The sequence below is a fragment of the Anguilla rostrata genome, chromosome 7 (genome assembly GCF_018555375.3).
Source record: "Anguilla rostrata isolate EN2019 chromosome 7, ASM1855537v3, whole genome shotgun sequence".
In the NCBI taxonomy this organism is placed as follows: Eukaryota; Metazoa; Chordata; class Actinopteri; order Anguilliformes; family Anguillidae; genus Anguilla; species Anguilla rostrata.
In genome coordinates, this window is record NC_057939.1 from 18,274,871 (window position 1) to 18,298,599 (window position 23,729).

The 23,729-nt window shown below is 51.2% G+C and overlaps 1 protein-coding gene across 11 annotated transcripts in view; it reads right to left on the reverse strand.

Annotated features, from left to right (window-relative positions):
• Positions 1-23,729, reverse strand: part of LOC135259249 (ELKS/Rab6-interacting/CAST family member 1-like) — a 218,688-nt gene that overhangs the window by 156,635 nt on the left and 38,324 nt on the right. For 6 of the 11 annotated variants that reach the window (XM_064343383.1, XM_064343384.1, XM_064343386.1 and 3 more), the window contains exons 3-8: positions 14,404-14,820; positions 7,376-7,450; positions 6,554-6,709; positions 5,631-5,723; positions 2,892-3,059; positions 1,094-1,261 (exon numbers count right to left, since the gene is read on the reverse strand). In XM_064343383.1, the coding sequence (XP_064199453.1) occupies positions 1,094-1,261; positions 2,892-3,059; positions 5,631-5,723; positions 6,554-6,709; positions 7,376-7,450; positions 14,404-14,820 (1,077 nt within the window). The remainder of the gene's footprint in view (positions 1-1,093; positions 1,262-2,891; positions 3,060-5,630; positions 5,724-6,553; positions 6,710-7,375; positions 7,451-14,403; positions 14,821-23,729) is intronic. The other 5 variants (XM_064343388.1, XM_064343389.1, XM_064343390.1 and 2 more) reach the window with 1 other exon arrangement.

The following is a 23,729-nucleotide window of genomic DNA, read 5'->3' on the forward strand; positions in this document are numbered from 1 at the left end:
ATGTGAGCGGGCCGGTCGTCCAGCGAGCCCGTCTCCCGTCGGCCCGGCGACGAGTCGTCGCGTCAGGACAAGGGCGAGCCGCGGGTCCCAGCGGGTCCCAGCGGGTCCCACCTGCGCCCGCTTCAAAAGAGCCCGTCCCCTGCCCCGCGCTTTGGGCTGGGCTCCGGGGTCAAAGGCGGCCTCTCGTACACCCAAAATCCACTGTCCCGCGATCTGTAGCCGTGCCTGAGCTCCCCCATCCTCTGCCACGGTAACACAGGACACTGGGAGAACGTCCGTCCGCCACGGCCAAGAGTTCGCCGTTTAACTGCCTTTCATTCTGTCCAACCCGACACATCCCCCTGCTGTCAGGGAAAGACTCATCAAAGTCGCAGGACTCTTCATCTCATAAATTAATATCCTGATTTCAGAGCTATAATTCAAACTACAGAATCGCGCTTTAAATCCCACAGTGCACTGGGAAAGCAGACCCCCCATGTCAGAAAGCCTGGTGCTCCCCAGCCCTTATCTTCAGCAGAAAACTTAGCGAGATGCGCCACTGAACCCTGAACGGTGGCTTCAATAGGCCCAGCTTTTCTGTGTGTCCGGTACTGGGGGGGGGGGGGGGTCATATCTCATATCTCAGGGCTGGGGGGTGGGGGGGGTTCACACCACTCAGGGACTTTTAATTCACATGTCTCTGTGCTCTTCTTTGCCGGGTCTGTTCTAAAAAAGTCAGAAAGTACATTGCAAACTGCAAAGAGAAAACAGTGCCACAGCGCCATCTAGTGGAACAGCGAGTTAACGCGAGAGTGCACAAGAGAATGAGGGCACTATTTAACTGCATTATTTCTCATCACAGAAAATTGTTTGTCATAGGATCTTTTGTTTGCCTCTTTATTTTGCGATACTCTATTGTGAATTTGCACAATGCTTATATGCGTTGGCAGTACGAACAATAAGAGCACAAAAAATGATGAAATTTCATAAACTGAGATCGAGAGAAAAGATGAAAAGAGGGCAACTAACTCGTGGAGCTTTTTGGGGCGGGTATAAATGGGCGTGTTCACCCAGGGCAAGGGGGCGTGGCATGCTGGTCCCTAACCCCACCCACCTTCTTCTGCAGCACGTTGACCTTGCGCTCCTTCACGTCCAGCATGTCCTTCAGGTCGTGGATCTCCCCGTTCAGGGTGCCCTTCTCCTCAGACATCTCCTGGATCTGCCTGCTCTTCTTATTCAGCATGGCCTCCTTCTCCTCCAGGCGCAGACGCAGCGCGTCCACCTGCAGGGGGCGCACACACACACACGCGGTGGTCAGAGACAGTCGCATGCTACCGGTCAATGTTAAATTCCACCCGGAGCACATCGGCCCTGGATTTCTACTTTAATTCTCACAGTGGATATTGGCTGTTAGTTATTATTCCCAGTGTGCAACAAGAGGCTGTTAGAGGCTCTGAGACCCCGCTGCGTTACACTGCAGTCACAGTCTGAGCCTGTTCTGGAGCACTGCCTCTCTGGACACGGGGGGTAGTTTTGCGATGAGAATGTTTCTGGCGGAAGAACAACCTGTTCTTTCGCGTCTCTTTCGCGTGCGGGTCAAAGACAAAAGAAACCAGACAGCCAGCCCCAACTGTGATACAGTAGCGCCCTCTGGTGGTAGCATTGAGAAAATCACGGACTTGTTTCGCAGCCGTGGAAAAGGCATTTGTTAAGAGGGAAATAATCGTAATACAAAAATAATTTAATGAGGTGTTCCAGCCACGATCCTGGAACGCATACCACATATGCTGGTTGTTGCTGCAGCTTTTAATGAGCTCTTAACTGAAAACCGAAGAATCGCCCCACAGTCAATCTGCTACGTATCCTGAGTGAAGCAAAAGTATCGCCGGAGTCACACTAATAAAAAACACACATGCAAAGAGTTTTTAAATTGCCATTTTAAGGGAGGAAAACGGCCAAAAAATTGAAGGCGATGTTGTATTATATGTAATCAATTAGTAACTTGCACGAAAAAGCAATCTGGATTTTTAATGGCATCCTGAAAGCCATGAAACCTCCTGGCTCAGTCCAGTCAGTGAAACAGGTGAGCTGTACAGCTGCCCAGCACTCTCCATTAGATTGAACAGAGACAGAAAACCATGGCAGTTATTATACTGTTCACAACAATAACTCAGACTAGAGAGATGCTGCTTATGAATTATGAAATGGATGATTAACTTGCTGAGGGAGAAAATGTCCTTCTCGGTTTCACAGACAGTGAAATCCTCAGAGTGCACAGATCGCACTGTGCTCATAGAGACGGGAGTGGGGAGAGCAGGTGAGTTCTGTTTGATCACAAATCCAAGTACAGGATAACCATCACGACTGTCATGAAAGAGACTCCTTCATTCTCCTCCATATACATTTCAGAAGGCTTATCAAAGGAAAGTTTAATTAGTAATTCCATTCACTCTTCTACGCCCCTGAGCCAGTCACTCAGACACATAATTAATCTTATGTAATGAAACTCAACACCAGTTTGTGCTACCAATTTGTTTAACAAACAAATGAACAGCTATAACTTGAATACTTTTAGTTCATGCTTCCACATACACACTTCCCAAGTGTAAAGATCATCATTATATCATGGATCTACACTGCATAAGAGATGTAGCCATTTAGTACAATATAAATATTTAAGAATTACAACGATCCTCATATAAGATAATGTTTAGTTCAAAATTGTATCTGTTTAAAATTGGTTTAAATTTCAGCTCTTCAAACATTTAATATATCTAAGTTATGAAGTAGGAAAACAGAAACAGGGTAAAATGTGCATTTCCTATGTTGCCCAGGACCCTGGGCCAGCCTAGCGGACGGCGGTTTGGTAGCCCCCCCCCCTCCCGTGCGCTCGGCCGGGCCGGCCGCAGTACCTCGGTCTGCAGGATGGCGGCGCGCTGCTCCTTGGCGGTCAGAGACTCCTTCAGCACCTCGATGTGCTGCTTGCTGTCGGAGAACTGGTTGGTGAGCGTCTCCAGCTTGGTCTGCAGCCCCAGCAGCTCCGTGTCCTTCCTGGACAGGTCCTGCTTCACCTGGTCGATCTGAGCACGCCCCAAGAGGAAGACAAAGAGGACGAGGAAGAGGAGGGGGGGAGGAAGATAACAGTCAGCACTCTCCCAGTCCAACACCAAAATCCCTCCATCAACCATCACAAACCCACACCCCCCCCTTCATTCTACACAGGAACAGAGTTGCATCAAAGAGCAATATCAGTGTGAGCTTCCACAGTCTACCAAGCATCATTCCTTAAAGAACAGGTGTTCTTCAGCCTGTGGAAAGCTGCTGCGTTTAAATGGCAGTTGTTCTTGCAGGTGTGTGGGCAGCCGGTTATGGGGCGCGTTGTGTGAGCGCACACGTGTGGCTTACTGGGGTGGGCAGCTCATCTGTGATCGTGAGGAGGCTCATAGCGCAGCTCTGCACAATCAGCTCACGCAGGCATCCATTATTACAGTCTGGCCTAAAGCAGCGCTCAGCGTGGCTGGGCTGGATTGGGCTGGACTGGACTGGGCTGGGCTGGGCTGCCTCTCTCCCCACTACTACCACTGAGTCCACACTCTGAAGGGCCCTGAGCTGAGTGGAACTGCCTTCATCTCCCCTCTCTCCCTCACACACTCCCCCACCTACCCTACCCTGAAGTCAGACCCCCCCCCCTTCCCATGAACTATCAGGTAAACTAACAGTACCCAACAGTCTCGCCCAGTCCTTCAGAAAATCCTGCAAAAAAGGGTGAGAGTAAAACTGCACAACAAAAGCACAAAGAACCCTAAATAACCAAGAGCGACAGAGTCACTTAGGGCTGTTTTTGGTCCTGTGTTTGGTCAGGCCATTTTGTGTGTAATTCAAATGGTAGCAGACAAGGTGGCACCCACACGGTGGACCACAGCAAGGTCTAAATGCCAGTCCCACAGCATGGCACATCTCACAGGGAAGCTGGCACTGCCCGGTGAGCTTACTGTGCCACATTCATGCACGTATGAGCATGCGCCCACTAAATGCTTTAGTATCACAAAAATACCACATCAGAATCTGGTTAATTAAAAATCAGTGTTTTTCTTTTTTTTGGTAAACACTGCAGCAGAAATGGCCCTGGACACCCAGGTCATCACTGCTGGCCACTCCAAAAACGCCACCCCAAGTCTGGAGAGGACTCATGCAGGAGAGAGAGCGGAGGTTAGGGAGGAAACTCTACGGTCAGTACTCCGGTGCTCACCCTGGCGAAGAGGCGTGCCAGAGCGGTAAAGAGGGAGGAGCTAAACAAGCCCGGTGCTCGTTAGTGGTCTCAGCTCTACCCAAACCACAGCGAGAGAGAGATGCAGAGGAGAGAGAGAGAGACAGAGACAGGAAGAAGCGTTTGGGAATCTAGTGCGGTGCCAAGCTTTTCAGGCCAGAGTGCTTGAAGAACTCTGCTTTCCTGACCCAAGCAGGGTGTGTGCGTGTGTGTGTGTGTCTGTGTGTGTGCGCATATGTGGAGGGAAGGCTGAGTTCTGAGTGCTGGCTCCAAGTAACAGCGATCTCACTCACTGATAGGCGACCCAGAAATCCTGACATTGTTTGTGAGAATCAGGTGATAAGAGAAGCTGGAATTATTTCTTTTTATTTTTTTAAATTAATTTTAAACTGTTTTTTTACTCCACTACTGTCACCTTTACCAAAAACAGTTTTTTATCACTTAGGTCTTTCTTTTAAAAGTTTTCTAACAGCAGTTTTACACTGAAACAGCCAGTGGCATTGACTGAACCAGAACGTACTCCTAACATTTACATTATTCTGCTACCGTGAAGTTTGTGACTTTTATGTGTACTTTAAATATGTGTACTTTAACCATTTACAGTAGCAGGATTGCAAATACAATGATGTTACTTTCAAATGATACTATTATATTCTATACTATTATTTATACTACTACTATCTGCAGTCAAAATGACAGGTGTTTAATTTAGTGGTAGCCTGTCACAGCTTGCCAATTCTTTCCATTTATTTTTAGGAAACAGCAAACTACTTGTTTGGCCAACTGCCCTGTTTGATAGGGCACAGAATCTGGCGTCCACTAATTGCTTTGTTTTGAGGCCCAAAAACAGCCAGTCAGTGAGTATGAGTCCTATTCCACTGCCTTTTCAAGGGTTTCTGGTTGTTAAAGGTGTGTGTTAAACTAAACTGTTCTGCACTTTGGACAAGTGTAACTGTTTAAAATGGCTGACCCCAGCTGACCCCATAAAGTGTAACAGTGTTTAAAATGGCTGACCTAATCACCTGAGTTTGATCCCCTGATTTTCTCCACTTCAGCTTTTTGGCTTAATATGAAAACTTTATGGGGTCATTTAACTTAATAGGGATCACTGTCACCCGTGTACTGGTGCAGTCAGATGTAAACCAATCCAAGCGTACGATTTCAGTTAGCTTCATTATTTATAAGTAGCCAAATTGACAAAACAAATAAGATTCCAGTAGCCAAAGTAGCTCAGAGATATATTCAAATATGATGTGGGAAGATTTGGAGGAGTGTTTTTTTTTTCGTCAAGAAGGCAGAGCTCAAGGTTTAATAAAAATAAAAAATCTAAGCAGCCACAGGTTCTCTGTGTCCCATGATGCATTGCATCCACAGGAAGCCTTACTGCTGAGACCTCCAGCTGCAGGTCAGCCGCCCGCTTTCTCAGCTCCGCCCCCTCGGCCTCTTTCTGAGACAGCTCCTCCTTCAGCTGCTCTACCTGTCAGGAGAGTGCGCTGTTACTGCGGCAACAACCAATCAGCATCCGCCCAGCAAGGCCACGTGGCCACCAGGGAGGGGGCCTCAGTTCGGTCTCCAGGGCAACCCTGAGGTTCTAGTTCCCCGGTGGGTGTGCCAGACTGTCAGGAAGTGAGTCGAGGTGATGTAAGAGTGGGACCAGCTAAGAGCTGTCACTGGTGTTGATAAGCGAACGGCACGCTTTGCGTTTCCTCCTGATCCCACAGTATAAACACAAGAGAAGAGACTGTCCACTGTCAACAGCCGGGGATGAAGGTCTCACTTGGAAGGAATCATCAATGGATTAGTGCTGGGAAAAGTTTGCAAAAATGAAAAAAACCATAGAAAACCATTTCATTTATCTTTTCTAGCCAAAACACACAGACCTTAAAGTCAGTACAGCACAAAGAATAACCAAACTGCCTCAACACTTAATTTATTCACGAAACATTCATATTCACTGATAATTCCAATGGGCAGCCAACAGAATGAGTGGCGGGGAAAAGATCTTGACAGCATTGTTCATCATCATCATCAACCACCATTATTACGTCCATGTCTTCATCATCGTCCTCAGTCATCATCTGACACCATTACTGCCACTTTCATCATTATCAGTAACACTGTCAATCATCATCATGGACACCACCTGCATTGCTCCGACTGTTATCATTGCCATCGTCATCATAAAAATAGTCTATTGTCACATTAATTGTTGTCATCATCATCAACATCGTCTCTTGTTATGGTCAACATCATGCATCGTCGTCGTCAGCATGATCGCCATGGCGATGCAGCCGCGCGGTAGGTTACCTTGTTCTTCATGAACTTGGAGTGGCTGCGGTAGACCTCCATCTGCTTCATCTCCTCCTCGCGCTCCTCCGTGCTCAGGGCGCCGTTGGACTTGAGCATCTGGATCTCCTCCTCCATGTCCCTCAGCCCACGCTCCAGAGAGTTGATCTTCGAGTCCTGAGGGGGGAAGGGGGGAGAGGGGGTGATAACTCAGCTCCCTTTCCTTGCGATGTTATAAAACTGACCTGTTCACATCACTGCGACGAGACGTTTGAGGTTACCACAGCAACGATTCTCTCCACTTCCACTGTTTACACTGCACTGTGTGCCGATTGGCTGTAAAAAGGTAACTATAGCACTGACATACATTTTGTTCTAAAAGTCCCCAACTGCGATTAGACGAGATGCATCACCTGCAATGGAAATCGCCAGCATCAGACGTTCTGAGCCAGGGTAGTTAACACTGCTGCAATTCCTCTCTGTGACATTCTAGAACGGTATCATCGCATCACAAATCTTTGGGCTGAACTTAAGGGAAATGCACACTCTCTTTTTATGGGAACACACACTTACTCCCACTCCAAGGGAAACACACACTTACTCTCACTCTGAAGGAAAACACACCGGCTTTCACCTTATCACACTCAAAAGCCTCGAAACCTCATATTCACATTAAATCCTATTATCACTTGGATATGAAACGTCACAGTCATGCTAAACTATATCTTCACACTCAACTGAAGCTCACAGTCAGCCGTATCCTCACACACAGACACACAGGTTGTTAACCTTCCTCCTCCTGCTCTTCCTCACACTCAAATGGGTGCACACGCTCGCTCTCACCTTCATCTCGATGACGGTCTGCAGGGCCTTGGTCTTGGCGGACTCTGGGGCTCCTTCGTAGCGGCGGTGCAGCTCCTGGGGGGAGAGACCCAGAGGATCCACGTTAGCGATGTTAGCGATGTTAGCGGCACGCCCGGTGGTCCGGTCACGAGAGACCGGAGGGCAGCCGGACTTCATCCAGCTCATGACCTCGGCCTGGAATCAGCAATCCTCAGCCACACAGCTCAGCTCAGCTCCAATGACCCAAACCTGCCTTCAGTAACGTTCCACAGCATCGTACGCACGTCTACAATCAAAACTGTGACAGAACTGTGGTTTAAGAGGAGTCCCGCTGATCCCCACCCCCACTGTGCGCGCTGCACACGCATCAGCGCACCTCTTCAGGAGCGAGCGCTCGGCGCGCCTTTCAGAGCGAGCGCACGCGGCCACCGGACCACAAAGGCACAGGCCATTAAGGCAGAGCCCGCACCGCCAGAGGCGCCGTCCAGACTCCATCACCGCTGTCCGGGCCTGACGTGGGCTGACGGAGGCTGATGGATTCTGATGGAGGCTGGAGGCTGAAGACCACAGACGGAGGGACGCGGGGACGTGCGCTGGGGAGCGGAGCGCCACCTGCCTGTGGTATGCCGCAGGTACGCCTGACTCGAGCACAGCACCGTCTCAGCTCTGAGGTCACGTCTGTATGACCTCAGCGAGCTGGCCTTCTGCTCATGCGTCACACACGCGTCACAGCTGCTTTGACCTAATTTTTTCCACCCTGTTTATCCTTTGTCTCTGATTTTGATGGTCCATCTCATTGTTACAACATGCACCATTCAGGAGAGCGTATGTTCTAGCATGTTCTTCAGTCAAAACTTGCACCATTCAGGAGGGCGTATGTTCTAGCATGTTCTTCAGTCAAACCTTGCACCATTCAGGAGGGCGTATGTTCTAGCATGTTCTTCAGACAAAACATGCATCTCCAGCCAGTTTCTCAGCTGCGCTGTGTGGCAGTCCTGTCAGAAGACCACACCCCTTACTCAGCTCATGCAGGCAAGAATGCATGTGCCCAAACAACCAGGGGGAGGCGCTCTTCAGCACTAAGGGAATGAGTGTCCTGCGGTGACCCTCCCTCACAGGAAAAGCTTCTCTGTAACACCAGAAACTGCTGAACAGTGGGCACTGGCACGGTCAGGATTTGAGCACAAGCCATGGGGTGCGTCAATACAGCCTGAACAAATCCAGCGTTTAAACCCTGACTTTCTGAGCGCAAACAGCATTTAAGAGCTGGAGAGAGATCTCATCTCTGGGACTCAAGCTCAAGCTTTTGGTTGGTCTGAGGCATCAACATGTTCCACCTCACAGTCAATCAATCCATACAAAACAAACACCTGAAAACAATCAATTTAACATAATCCCTGTAAAATGGATAATAAAAGCTTTTGTCGGTCAAAAGACGGTCGAAAACTACAATATGGCAGGTAAATAACGACCCGCAAATAAAAGTCTGAACAAAATTTATCTGAATCCAATTGGAAGTTCCACGCACGCCAAGTAATAAATCGCAGAGGAATCAATGGAAGGAGAAGATTTAAGAGTCGGTCCAGCTTCGTCCTGTTTGAGTTACGGCAAGGGGCACAAAAAAAACCAGCGAAAGTACACCACTCAATTGATCTCTCATCCAGCTTCGCACAGCTTCAGGGCGAGCCGCTGCCCAACATGGCCGCCCCTCCGCCTGCATAACGCCGGCAGAAATATCATTCCCGTCTTTTCTCTTCCGTTTGAAAAATAAGCTCATTCAACTTTAATGAGACTCCTTTTTCAAAAGGGACGTGTCATTCAGACATTCTGGCCCGACATAAAGGAGTGCGGCGTCTCGCTCTCCCGTTTCTGACAAAAGGGGGCCCGTTTGGGGGGGTCGGGGGGGGTGGGTCAGGGTGGGGGGGTCTGCGGAGAGGTTAGCGGGGTGGCGCGAGGCCACGGGGCCCCGGGCTGGTGAAAAAGGAGCACTTCTCACATTAACGCCACGCTTCTCCCTGAAACTCGAGCAGGTGGTGCCCGCTCGTTTCGTAGCCCTGTCTCCAGGGCCCGGCGAGGATGAGTCACAGGCAGGGGCCCGGGCCTGGGCTGAAGCAGAGGGGATTGTGGGATGGAGAGAGAGGGTTGCCCTCCATCGCGGGGGGAGAGAACAGGCGGAAGCGCTAGCCGTCTCCCGAGGTAACGGGAGCAGCGCACAGGCTTGCGTGACATATGGAGGAGTGCGGGGCATGGGGGCTGGGGGGGAGTAAAGGGTGCACAGGACGTTTTAAAAAGGACACATTACTAATAATAAACCACTAACAGATATGCATGAGGTGGATAACCAAAACGGCAATTTCTGCATACTGTACAATATTTCTATTTTTTATTTAGTTATTTTAAATCTGAAATCACTTCTGGTTCAGGTATAGATTAAGAGAGGAGGGAGACAGGGACTGGGGGGCTGCCAGTTGCAAAAGAGAGACAAGATCACATTTGCCCTTTTCTTTCTCTCCCTCTCTTGCCTTGTCCTTAGACAACCCAGCAACCAGACAACCCAACAGACAAACCCTTAAAGGGCAAGTCACCTTGAATAAAGAAGATGGACAGAGTTCCTCTCATGACGGACTCCCAGATTTAGCTCTAGATGTAGCTGCATGCACAAAAACATTAGTTATGTTTATCTCCCTTTTCCTAGCATTCACCTGGGGCAGCTTACACAGCCCACGCTATGAATGCTCTCCAAGCAAGTAGTTATATATCTATATGTCTACCAAAGCAATTCAGGTAAATGACCATGTCACAAGGGCACAATGGTGGTGGTCCACCAGGGATTTGTACATCAGTGTGTGATTCCCTGTAGCATACATCAGTATGTGATTCCCTGTAGCGTATATCAGTGTGTGATTCCCTGTAGCGTATATCAGTACGTGATTCCCTGTAGCGTACATCAGTGTGTGATTCCCTGTAGCGTATATCAGTACGTGATTCCCTGTAGCGTACATCAGTATGTGATTCCCTGTTGCGTATATCAGTGTGTGATTCCCTGTAGCGTATATCAGTGTGTGATTCCCTGTAGCGTATATCAGTATGTGATTCCCTGTAGCGTATATCAGTATGTGATTCCCTGTAGCGTATATCAGTATGTGATTCCCTGTAGCGTACATCAGTATGTGATTCCCTGTAGCGTACATCAGTATGTGATTCCCTGTAGTGTATATCAGTATGATTCCCTGTAGCGTATATCAGTATGTGATTCCCTGTAGCGTACATCAGTATGTGATTCCCTGTAGCGTACATCAGTATGTGATTCCCTGTAGCGTACATCAGTATGTGATTCCCTGTAGCGTATATCAGTATGTGATTCGCTGCAGCGTATATCAGTATGTGATTCGCTGCAGCATATATCAGTATGTGATTCGCTGCAGCATATATCAGTATGTGATTCGCTGCAGCGTATATCAGTATGTGATTCCCTGTAGTGTATATCAGTATGTGATTCCCTGTAGCGTATATCAGTATGTGATTCCCTGTAGCGTAAATTTCAAAAATGATGAAATTTAATATGTACATTTGGGGAAGTGGGGCTTGTGCAAATCCTGAACTGGGAGGAATGATATTATTAATGATTTTTTTTTGTAGCTCATAGCATTTGAACCCATCACAAAGTTACACTTTGCAGAACAAAGTCTTGATTGGTTCAAAGGAAGTCTAGGACTGACAACAATTCCTAGATCCTCCTATTACAGGGTTCAGTCATTACCTGTAGCTTCTGCCACCTGTGTATATTTCATTCAAGCATAAATGTATGCATTTAATTTGATGCACCTCTTAATAAGCAATTACTGATGTTAACAGCTGCTCATTTCAGCTAAATATGTGAATATAATACTGCTGAATGGGAGGCAGCTAAGTATGGGGGTTATGAAATTTGGCTTAAAACCAGAGTCAGGAGCTCACATTTGGCACAGCCGTTGCATCTGTGGGTAAAGCACAGGGTGATAAATTCACCTGAATTTCTTTAAATAAATCTGCATAAAAATACAGGGCCAAGTCAAATAAGGACACCTACTATAATCTCACAGTAAATATAATGAGCCATTTAGTACTCTACAGCAAAAAATGATAAATGTGTCCCGTGAAGTGTACACTCTACAATAACAGTCGGGATTTTCATCGTTCTGGCAATGGTGTGCTTGAGGAGGCATTAATGGCAGTGATTCATGGCATATCGCCATCTCACTGGCAAAGACACTTAAGCATGAGAGTGAGCACTGAGCATGTATGTGTGCATGAGTCCTGCCCTGATGCTGTACCACCACTCAGCACTAGGTGGCAGTGTTCCCAAAGTGCTGCCTGACAAACGGAAGGTTAATGGCAGTCTGCTTGCTAGCCTGACAGGACTACAGAGCGAACGAGAGAGGGAGAGGGAAGAAGAGAGGGAGAGGGAAGGAGAGAAGGAGGGCAAGGGAGAGTAAGAAAGAGACACTGAACCCTTTCCCTTAGCCCTTAGACCTGTCTGCACTCCACAACGGGTCCAGCGTCTGTGCTAATTCTCCCCTCTCTCCACCAGGTGTCTCCCCAGTGCCCCCAGGGGCCTGTGAACACTCACTCCATTCCCAGATGAGAGAAAAAGGGAGGGAGAGACAGGGACACAGACAGAGAAAGAGAAGAGAGAGAGAGAGAGAGAGAGAGAGAGAGAGAGAGAGCAGGAGAAACAGATTTTTTCTGTCCCTCTCATGTAGCCAGACAAAGAACTCCCCTGTAACACCTACAACCGCTTCTCCCAGCATGCACCAAGCCCACGCCCACCCCACCATGATAGCATGAGACAGAACCAGGCCCGCACATGGACACACACTCAAGTGCAAAGCATGATGTAAAAACTAGGGCAAGTGTGCTGCGATGCTAATTTGCTAAGTTTCTTATGTAATATTAGTGTGTCCTGCTCAATTTTTAAATCCGCCGCTGAAGACAATAAAGCAGGCTGAAATGCCCCGTTCCGTATTTATACACAAACGGCGTGACTCATAGACTCCGTGGGCACGGCTGCCATATTACTGCTAAAATCTGGCAAATGAGCCAGAGCCGATCTCCGTGGGCAGGCAGAGCGTAACTCAGCCAGAGAGGAGGTCATCTTGTGCCTCCCAAGAGGACACGTGCGCTACTATTTGTAGCTGGCCGTGATGCACATGTCCTATTGATCACGGACATACAAACACCGCATGGAAATCACAGCGCACAAACGGAAATAGTGCTAGTGTTGCCGCACGATCTGAAGATAGCAGCTAGCATTGCCCGGTACTGACTGTACAGCTTTTTCATACAAGACTACGCAACTGTATGGTACCTATTAGTACAATTACCGTGCAACCATACAGTGCCATTTCATAAAAGACTATGCAACCGTATGACACCTCATGCTACAATTACTGTGGAACCGTACAGTGGGTTTTCACAGAAGGCTACACAAATGTATGTGTCCCCTTACAACATGTGCTGTGCGGCTCTGCGCTACCTCCTCCTCTGAGACCGCGCATCATACGACACGGCTGACGATGTCATTTAATTACTCCGTATCACTGGCTGCATTACGGAGATCACCCGCCGTTCCCATTGTGTCAGCCTCCCATCGCCGATGGGGAAAAACAGGCATATTTTCAAATATATAAACTGCTTGGGAAATAATGTGAGGGGAAAATATGACACACAAGCTTCTGGGCACAGGTACCTTCAGCAGACAATGTGATTGCATAGCCTGATGAGGTCATCTCTGGTTCAGAATTAATTACCCCGGTTATGCATCCTTCTTCTAACAATCCTCATCATCTCATATCCAACATCAAATTTTTACGATGATATCGCTTCCTTTGCTGCTAACCTGCTTTGACAGAGCACTAAAACAATGGAACATGCATTCGAAGTTTATTAAATGAAATGAACAAACAAAAACAGCCTAATAAAGCTAACTGGTTTAGCCGCCGCTACAGCTAAATTAAAGCGACATCCTGGAACCTTTCCCTCTCACTCTCTCTCTCTCTCCTCTGTGGTTTCTATAGCAACGGGTACACAATTCAGTCACTACAGTCAGGGCTCGCTCCATCTTTGTCCATTTGTCATTCTGTGCGTCCCTCCCTGGCGTGCTTTGTTTGCGTTTTTGTTGTGCTGGAACTCCCCCCAGCCCCCCACCCCCTGCAGCTTCGTATTCAACCCGACCAAAAGTCACAGTCCAGCAGGCAGGGGAACTGGCCCTATTAGAGCCCAGCAGGCAGAGAGGTCAGGAGACTCTAGTCTGCGGCTCGTCTGGATGGCTGGCCTAGAGACCACAGCTTTGCCAGGATTTCCTGGTTCCTGTGAATATGTTTCGGTTCCAGTGTAGGACTGAACTGGCAGTGACCTATACCTTTATCACAGGACTAAACGGGTGGTGTTTAGGATAAAGGACTTAACTGGGAGAGGAGGAGCTGAGTGCGGTTCACATTCTCGTGTAATGGGGAACTCGCCCCATTATATTAGCAGGATTTACTTCTCCAAATACATACATGTTGAAGGGCGGGTATGGTCCTATTCTTAAGCTAATTTGAATAGTTTGGCTTTCATGTTTTCACAGTGCTGCAGGTTTTGGATAGGTCCACAAGGTAGGTGGAGACATACATCCGTGTCACCCTGAAGGCACTTTACTGTCCATCATTATTGCAACCATATGTGACAGCCGTCGTGAATGTAAAAAACTTTATTTTTCACATCTGTATTCTGATTAAGGTCCTTGCAGAAACCCCAAAACAAATTTTGCTCCTCATGCTTAAAAAACTGAGTACCTTGCATATTTTGATGTTCCTCCCCACCCATGACTGTAATCACTGGATTCCTCACAAAAACCAATGTAATGTAATGTAATAATGAATGTAATTGCAGTTTCTTGTCCGTAAATGAGTACTACAACTAATGTAATGTAATGTAATGTAATAATGAATGTAAATGCGGTTATTTGTTTGTAATTGCGTAACAGGCAGCCAGGGGGCGCCGCTCACCTCGCGCAGGGCGGCCGTCTCCTTGTCCCGCTGCTCCAGCAGGCTCTCCAGGTGGTGCACGTGCATCTCGGCCTCGGCCAGGCGGCGCGTGCGCTCGTGGTCCTCCTCGCTGGCCTTGGCCGACAGGCCCTTGCTCTGCAGCATCTCCAGCAGCTTCTTGATGGACTCGTCGCGGGCGTTCAGCGTCTGCTTCTGCGTCTCGATGCGCAGCTCCATCTCCTCCAGCGTCTTCCTCAGGAGGAAGAGCTCCTTGGCCTGCCGCTCGTGCTCGCAGTGCAGCCGCTGGAAGTTCTCCTCCGTCAGCTCGGAGGCCAGCGGCTCGCTGGGGCGGCTGCTGCAGTCCTGCTGGAACAGCTGGTTCAGGTCCCGCTGGATCCGCAGCTCGTCCTGCAGGGCCTGGATGGTCATCTGCAGGTGCTGGAGAGGGAGGGAGAGGGAGCAGGTGAGCGGGTATGTACAGATATACAGACACTAAAGGCTAAAGAGGGACAGAGAGAGAGCAGGTGAGCGGGTATATACAGGTATACAGATACTAAAGGCTAAAGAGGGACAGAGAGAGAGCAGGTGAGCGGGTATATACAGGTATACAGATACTAAAGGCTAAAGAGAGAGCAAGTGAGTGGCTGTATACAGGCATACAGATGCTAAAGGCTAAAGAGGGACAGAGGGAGGACAGGTGAGTGGCTGTATACAGGTATACAGATGCTAAAGGCTAAAGAGAGAGCAGGTGAGTGGCTGTATACAGGCATACAGATGCTAAAGGCTAAAGAGGGACAGAGAGAGAGCAGGTGAGTGGCTGTATACAGGCATACAGATGCTAAAGGCTAAAGAGGGACAGAGAGAGAGCAGGTGAGTGGCTATACGGAGTGTGGCACAGTGGGTAAGGAACTGCGCTTGTAACCGAAAGGTCGCAGGTTCGATTCCCGGGTAAGGACACTGCCGTTGTACCCTTGAGCAAGGTACTTAACCTGCATTGCTTCAGTATATATCCAGCTGTATAAATGGATACAATGTAAAGTGCTGTGTAAAAAGTTGTGTAAGTCGCTCTGGATAAGAGCGTCTGCTAAATGCCTGTAATGTAATGTAATATACAGGTATACAGATGCTAAAGGCTAAAGAGGGACAGAGAGAGAGCAGGTGAGTGGCTATACAGGTATACAGATGCTAAAGGCTAAAGAGGGAAAGGGACAGATCAGGTGAGTGGCTATACAGGTATACAGATGCTATGGTACATTGAGGGGTCAGAGGGAGAGAGTGCAGTAGGGTACATACAGGTGCAAAGCAAGAACCGAAAAACAACGACTGTAATGCAGTTTGATGGATGCCATCATAAATGCATATACGCACACTGACACGTGGCTGATACATTTTCCACAAGAATCCAGACTCTCAAGGCGCCCTCAATGTCACGGGCGGCCATTCCGTGTCTATCGCCACGGCCGATCTGCTCCTTCTGTCCGAGCGGCTCTGCAGACACGTCACCACGTGGCCCTCCACCCAATGCGCCCCCAGGCGACTCCGGAGCCCAACGTGTGACCCAGCCCACTACAGAGCGGGAAGGGCGGGGCTCGGCTGGCAGCCCCACCCCTGACCCCCATTACCACGGCCACCACAGTTATGCAATGCGCTAAAAATACAGCACTTCAAAAGTAGCGTGATCATCAAAGGAGACCAGCGACAGCTCAATGTGTGCGGTGCACCCCGGGTTCAACACCCCCCCCCTTCCAACACTGGGGTCCAGTGACATCACCGCTACCAACGTGGCCGTTCTTACATGCGGTCGATACATGCGGACGCAAGTCACCCTGGACCTGACTGAAGCAACACCTGTCTCCTGGCAACTACAAACAAAATGGCAGAGTTCACATCCTCTTTGACTTTGGCTAGCGTTAGCTGTCACGTTCACCACACCTCTCTCGCTCTCTCTCTCCCTCCCTCCATCCCTCAATGGACACTCGGGCAGTCTGCTCCGCTCCCAGCCATAATTCCACAGGCGACCCAGGTTGCTAGGCAACAGCAGCCATCTGTGTGCACCTCTCTCTCATGTGCGCACACACGCACACACACACACACACACACTTACGCACACACACGGAAACAGGCTTGGACGAAGTGAGAAACGGCCTGTTCCAGTTCAGCCTCAATCAATCCTGATTAGCTGCAGCAGAGAGCATTGTTCACACGTGCACTGTTCACACACACACACACTCACACACATACACACACACACAGCACACGCGTAAACCCAGCTGGATTGCCCATGCCTTGCCTTGAGCCCATTCCAAAAACAAACCCTACTAGTGACACACAGTCTGAGGCACGAGCCATTGAACCCCAACATTCCTCCCCCAGCTCTATTATTGACTTACTGTGGGGGGGGGGGGGGGGGGGAGAGGCAGGGGGGGCAGCTGGGGTCTCAGTGGGTTGGAGGAGTTAATCTGAGCCCCTGCAGGTCTGCCATGGCAGTACACCCCCCTCATTACCTGCTCACATCCTGGGGGCGAGGGGGTGGGGCGCCATTCTCCTGAGAGGCGAGGACACAGGGACACAGTCTAAATACACCCCTGTGCTGCACTGAGGGGCGGGGCACACACAGCATGTGTTCCCTGCTGACACACACGCTCCAGTTACAACGCGGAGCAGAGGGCAGGTGAGTAACAGGGGACTCGTGTGCTAATTGGCCTGCGCCGGCTCCTGGGTGGAGTTTATAATGAGCCGGCAGGGCGGGAGCAGAGCGCTCCTGAGCTCCTCCGGTCCGCCGGTCGCAGCCCCCCTGCTCTACCCCCGCGGCCGCGCGGCTGCTTCCCGCCCGCCTCCGACTCCATTTCCCCGCCCGTCACTCCAGCCGGAGCCGGCCCGTCTCAGAGCGAGAGGCGGGGCTCAAACCTGAACCCGCCCACCCGCCCTACGCTCCAGCCCTGCTCAGGGCCCAAACCGATGACGCTGGGTGCGCCGCGCCGATGTGCCAGCTGGTGTCGCCATGGCGACCCCGGGCCACTTCGTCATCGCTACGGCCGTGGGGCAGGTGAGCCCGCCCCCCCCCTTACCCCACCCCGTCTCCCCCATCCGGTGCTCAGTCTCCTCGTGCCGTCCTCTCTCTCCCCCCCGCCCCCCGCGGCTGCAGAAGCAATCATTTCTCACCCTGAATTGACTTTCATGCCCAGCGGCGTCCCGACTCAAGAAAAAAATAAAGTCCCATAAAAGGAAACAAGAGGGGAAAAAAGCGAAGGAAAGAGAAAGAAGAAAGATGCTATCGTTCTCCCCGCACCGATTATTAATCACCAGCGCGGAGAGGATGAGCAGATAAGAGGACAGGAGAGAAACGGAGGAGACAAGAAAGAAAAGAAGAGGGCAGGGTTGAGGACAGACTGGAAGAAGGAGGGCAGAGGGAAGAATGCGAGTAGAGAAGAGCAGAGCAGAGAAGAGAGGGAAGGAAAGAGACTGAAAGGCAAGGACAGAAGAAGAGAGGAGAGGAGAGGGGAGGAGAGGGGAGAGAGGGGAGGAGAGGAGAGGAAAGGAGAGGAAAGGAGAGGAGAGTAGAGGTCAGGCTGTGGCAGTACTTGTGCTCTCTGGTTAGGTATGAGGGGGAAGTTCAGTGGAGGGATACAGCAGTGGATACGGGCTGCTCCTGGGTCAGTGTGAGGACACCCCGCCCTCTGAGGCACAGCCAGGCATGAACGGTCAAGACTGACCCCAGGTCAGCCACAGAACGCCGGCCACATCGAGAGCCCGATGTCCCGAAAGAGGACTTTTCAGCATTGCCATGGAGACGATAGGCCACACCCAGAGGACAGCCTTCACATGCCATAAAGCCATTATATTAGAAATCAATGGTGTTAAAGAAGAAACGGGTTTGTGAAAGGTCAGAAAACAGAGAAGCTTCTGTCACTGCAGGACACCCCCCAAGAAAACGAACAACAGCTTCAGCAGCACACAGCCAAATACATGGTGTCATGTGGTGTAATCTTGCTGATTATAACACAGGGACTTTATGAAGCAACAAGAGTGTTTTCATGTGAATGAGTGTGTGTGTGTGGACGTGTGTCCATGTGCCTGTGTGAGTGTGTGTGTGTGTGTGTGTGTGACTGTGAGCGTGAGTGTGAATGTGTGTATATGTGTGGATATGTGTTTGTGTGAGTGTGTGTAAATGTGTCTGTGTGTGCATGTGTGAGAGAGCGTGAGTGTGAGTGTATGTGTGAGTGAGTGTGAATGTGTGTATATGTGTGGATATGTGTTTGTGTGAGTGTGTGGATATGTGTTTGTGTGAGTGTGTGTAAATGTGTCTGTGTGTGCATGTGTGAGAGAGCGTGAGTGTGTGTGTGTGTGTGTGAGTGAGTGAGTGTATGAGCAGTAGGTTCTTATACTCCCAGATCTTCCAGTTGGCCACCCCCATAGGAATTAACAGACACACAGAAATGAGAGCTGCAGTGGTAGTTCCATAACCTAAATAAAAGTTTAGTTCATCCTGCCCTCCTTCTTCTTAGAGATAAGTGTACTTCATTCAGGAACTTTCCACTGTTCCTCGCGTCATAAGTGATAATAAAAATGATATGACCTGGATATTTTGGGACCGGTGTTGCGTTGGTTTACCTGCCAGAGGTGTAAATGAACCCCAAATTAACTGCAAATGGTTCAGTGCTTTTGCACCTATGTGTGTGCATGAGAGAGACAGAGAGAGGGAGGACAGAGTGGGACAGACTGAGAGAGAAGGGGGGAAAGAGAGAGATACAGAGAGAGAGGAGAGGAGATAAAGTCAAAGAGATGGAGGGGGAACAGATGAAGAGATGGAGAGAAGGGGGGAAGATGGAGAGGTGGAATGCTCTGCTAGCTAAGAGGCCATGAGTTATTTTTAACAGATGGCAGGAAGTCCAGATATTGATTTATACTTTTTTCAGGGTGATGGTACGGGGAGAACTGTATCGGCACCAATTTGAAAATAAAATGTATATTGGCACAAAGAAAAGGAGTATGATAAAACAGGGAAAGGTACGTCTGAATGCCCCCCCCACATTTTATATCAACCCCAAATCCCAGCATCTTTCCACCCCGCCTGCTACCCCCACAGGAAGAGCAGCAGGATGTGCCTCATGAATAATGAAGTGACTTCCCTTGTTTCTCTGGGAATAGTGCGGCGAAAGCATTTGTCACAGGACTGTGTGTGTATTGTGTGTGTATGTGTGTGCGCGCGTGTGTACAGTGTGCATAATACCGTATCACCCAAGAACTACACAGACACTTGTCACTAAATACACCATGTCTAAGCAGACCATGCTATCAAAGCTACCAAAGACTGCGCTAGCAGCACTGTGCTACCAGAGCTACCAGGGCCTGTGCTAGCAGCACCGTGCTACCTGAGCTACCAGAGCCTGTGCTAGCAGCACTGTGCTACCTGAGCTACCAGAGCCTGTGCTATCAAAGCTACCAAAGACTGCGCTAGCAGCACTGTGCTACCAGAGCTACCAGGGCCTGTGCTAGCAGCACCGTGCTACCTGAGCTACCAGAGCCTGTGCTAGCAGCACTGTGCTACCTGAGCTACCAGAGCCTGTGCTAGCAGCACTGTGCTACCTGGGCTACCAGGGCCTGTGCTAGCAGCACTGTGCTACCTGAGCTACCAGAGCCTGTGCTAGCAGCACCGTGCTACCTGAGCTACCAGGGCCTGTGCTAGCAGCACTGTGCTACCTGAGCTACCAGAGCCTGTGCTAGCAGCACTGTGCTACCTGAGCTACCAGAGCCTGTGCTAGCAGCACTGTGCTACCTGAGCTACCAGAGCCTGTGCTAGCAGCACTGTGCTACCTGAGCTACCAGAGCCTGTGCTAGCAGCACTGTGCTACCTGAGCTACCAGGGCCTGTGCTAGCAGCACTGTGCTACCAGAGCTACCAGAGCCTGTGCTAGCAGCACTGTGCTACCAGAGCTACCAGGGCCTGCGCTAGCAGCACTGTGCTACCTGAGCTACCAGGGCCTGTGCTAGCAGCACTGTGCTACCTGAGCTACCAGGGCCTGTGCTAGCAGCACTGTGCTACCAGAGCTACCAGAGCCTGTGCTAGCAGCACCATGCTACCTGAGCTACCAGGGCCTGTGCTAGCAGCACTGTGCTACCAGAGCTACCAGAGCCTGCGTTAGCAGCACTGTGCTACCTGAGCTACCAGGGCCTGTGCTAGCAGCACCGTGCTACCTGAGCTACCAGAGCCTGTGCTAGCAGCACTGTGCTACCTGAGCTACCAGAGCCTGTGCTAGCAGCACTGTGCTACCTGAGCTACCAGAGCCTGTGCTAGCAGCACTGTGCTACCTGAGCTACCAGGGCCTGTGCTAGCAGCACCGTGCTACCTGAGCTACCAGAGCCTGTGCTAGCAGCACTGTGTTACCAGAGCTACCAGAGCCTGTGCTACCAGAGCTACCAGAGCCTGTGCTAGCAGCACTGTGCTACCAGAGCTACCAGAGCCTGCGCTAGCAGCACTGTGCTACCTGAGCTACCAGGGCCTGTGCTAGCAGCACTGTGCTACCAGAGCTACCAGAGTCTGTGCTACCTGAGCTACCAGGGCCTGTGCTAGCAGCACTGTGCTACCAGAGCTACCAGAGCCTGCGTTAGCAGCACTGTGCTACCAGAGCTACCAGAGCCTGTGCTAGCAGCACCATGCTACCTGAGCTACCAGGGCCTGTGCTAGCAGCACTGTGCTACCAGAGCTACCAGAGCCTGCGTTAGCAGCACTGTGCTACCAGAGCTACCAGAGCCTGCGTTAGCAGCACTGTGCTACCAGAGCTACCAGGGCCTGTGCTAGCTCAGTCACACTACCAGAGGGAGGCTCGCAGAGCCACGTTAGCAGAGGCACACCAGCAGATCCTGCGCTATGACCCATGGCCACCGCTGCAGTCGCACCAGCTTCCTGCAGGGCTCCGAGCCGCGAGCCGTCAGGAGCTCCAGCTCGATTCGGCTCTTCTCCTAAAGGATGTGCCTCGTGAATAATGAAGTGACTTCCCTCCTTTCTCTGGGAATAGTGCGGCGAAAACCTTTGTCACAGGACTGTGTGTGTATTGTGTGTGTATGTGTGTGCGCGCGTGTGTACAGTGTGCATAATACCGTATCACCCAAGAACTACACAGACACTTGTCACTAAATACACCATGTCTAAGCAGACCATGCTATCAAAGCTACCAAAGACTGCGCTAGCAGCACTGTGCTACCTGAGCTACCAGGGCCTGTGCTAGCAGCACCGTGCTACCTGAGCTACCAGAGCCTGTGCTAGCAGCACTGTGCTACCTGAGCTACCAGAGCCTGTGCTATCAAAGCTACCAAAGACTGCGCTAGCAGCACTGTGCTACCAGAGCTACCAGGGCCTGTGCTAGCAGCACCGTGCTACCTGAGCTACCAGAGCCTGTGCTAGCAGCACTGTGCTACCTGAGCTACCAGAGCCTGTGCTAGCAGCACTGTGCTACCTGAGCTACCAGGGCCTGTGCTAGCAGCACTGTGCTACCTGAGCTACCAGAGCCTGTGCTAGCAGCACCGTGCTACCTGAGCTACCAGGGCCTGTGCTAGCAGCACTGTGCTACCTGAGCTACCAGAGCCTGTGCTAGCAGCACTGTGCTACCTGAGCTACCAGAGCCTGTGCTAGCAGCACTGTGCTACCTGAGCTACCAGAGCCTGTGCTAGCAGCACTGTGCTACCTGAGCTACCAGAGCCTGTGCTATGCTACCTGAGCTACCAGGGCCTGTGCTAGCAGCACTGTGCTACCAGAGCTACCAGAGCCTGTGCTAGCAGCACTGTGCTACCAGAGCTACCAGGGCCTGCGCTAGCAGCACTGTGCTACCTGAGCTACCAGGGCCTGTGCTAGCAGCACTGTGCTACCTGAGCTACCAGGGCCTGTGCTAGCAGCACTGTGCTACCAGAGCTACCAGAGCCTGTGCTAGCAGCACCATGCTACCTGAGCTACCAGGGCCTGTGCTAGCAGCACTGTGCTACCAGAGCTACCAGAGCCTGCGTTAGCAGCACTGTGCTACCTGAGCTACCAGGGCCTGTGCTAGCAGCACCGTGCTACCTGAGCTACCAGAGCCTGCGCTAGCAGCACCGTGCTACCAGAGCTACCAGAGCCTGTGCTAGCAGCACCGTGCTACCTGAGCTACCAGAGCCTGTGCTAGCAGCACCGTGCTACCAGAGCTACCAGAGCCTGTGCTAGCAGCACCGTGCTACCTGAGCTACCAGAGCCTGTGCAGCAGATGTGTTACCAGAGCTACCAGAGCCTGTGCTACCTGAGCTACCAGAGCCTGTGCTAGCAGCACTGTGCTACCAGAGCTACCAGAGCCTGTGCTAGCAGCACTGTGCTACCTGAGCTACCAGAGCCTGTGCTAGCAGCACTGTGCTACCAGAGCTACCAGAGCCTGTGCTACCTGAGCTACCAGGGCCTGTGCTAGCAGCACTGTGCTACCAGAGCTACCAGAGCCTGCGTTAGCAGCACTGTGCTACCAGAGCTACCAGAGCCTGTGCTAGCAGCACCATGCTACCTGAGCTACCAGGGCCTGTGCTAGCAGCACTGTGCTACCAGAGCTACCAGAGCCTGCGTTAGCAGCACTGTGCTACCAGAGCTACCAGAGCCTGCGTTAGCAGCACTGTGCTACCAGAGCTACCAGGGCCTGCGCTAGCTCAGTCACACTACCAGAGGGAGGCTCGCAGAGCCACGTTAGCAGAGGCACACCAGCAGATCCTGCGCTATGACCCATGGCCACCGCTGCAGTCGCACCAGCTTCCTGCAGGGCTCCGAGCCGCGAGCCGTCAGGAGCTCCAGCTCGATTCGGCTCTTCTCCTAAAGGATTTGGAAAGCTTGCGACTCCCCCCCGGTCACCTCTGTCCTCCGCCTGCCTGTCAGCGCCACGGAAACGCGTCTCCGACTTCCTGTGGAGCGAGCCGGGGCGGCGAGGACGTGCGCGCTTAAGCGGGACGGACGGCCCGTCAGGCCTGGACGCGCGGAGCGGACACGCCCGGGCAGAGGGGCCCCTCTCCTGTCAGAGGAGACACGCTCAGGGCCCGGGCAGAGGGGCCCCTCTCCCGTCAGAGGAGACGCGCTCAGGGCCCGGGGCAGAGGGGCCCCTCTCCTGTCAGAGGAGACGCGCTCAGGGCCCGGGCAGAGGGGCCCCTCTCCTGTCAGAGGAGACGCGCTCAGGGCCCGGGCAGAGGGGCCCCTCTCCTGTCAGAGGAGACGCGCTCAGGGAGACCGAGACTGACGCAACGACACTGAGGCTGCGCTGAAGGAACCCACCCGCCACGCGCTGCATCACCAGGAGGAGCTCTTACAGTCAGACACATCCCAGCAATGGCAGCGAGGCGTACTGCACCCGG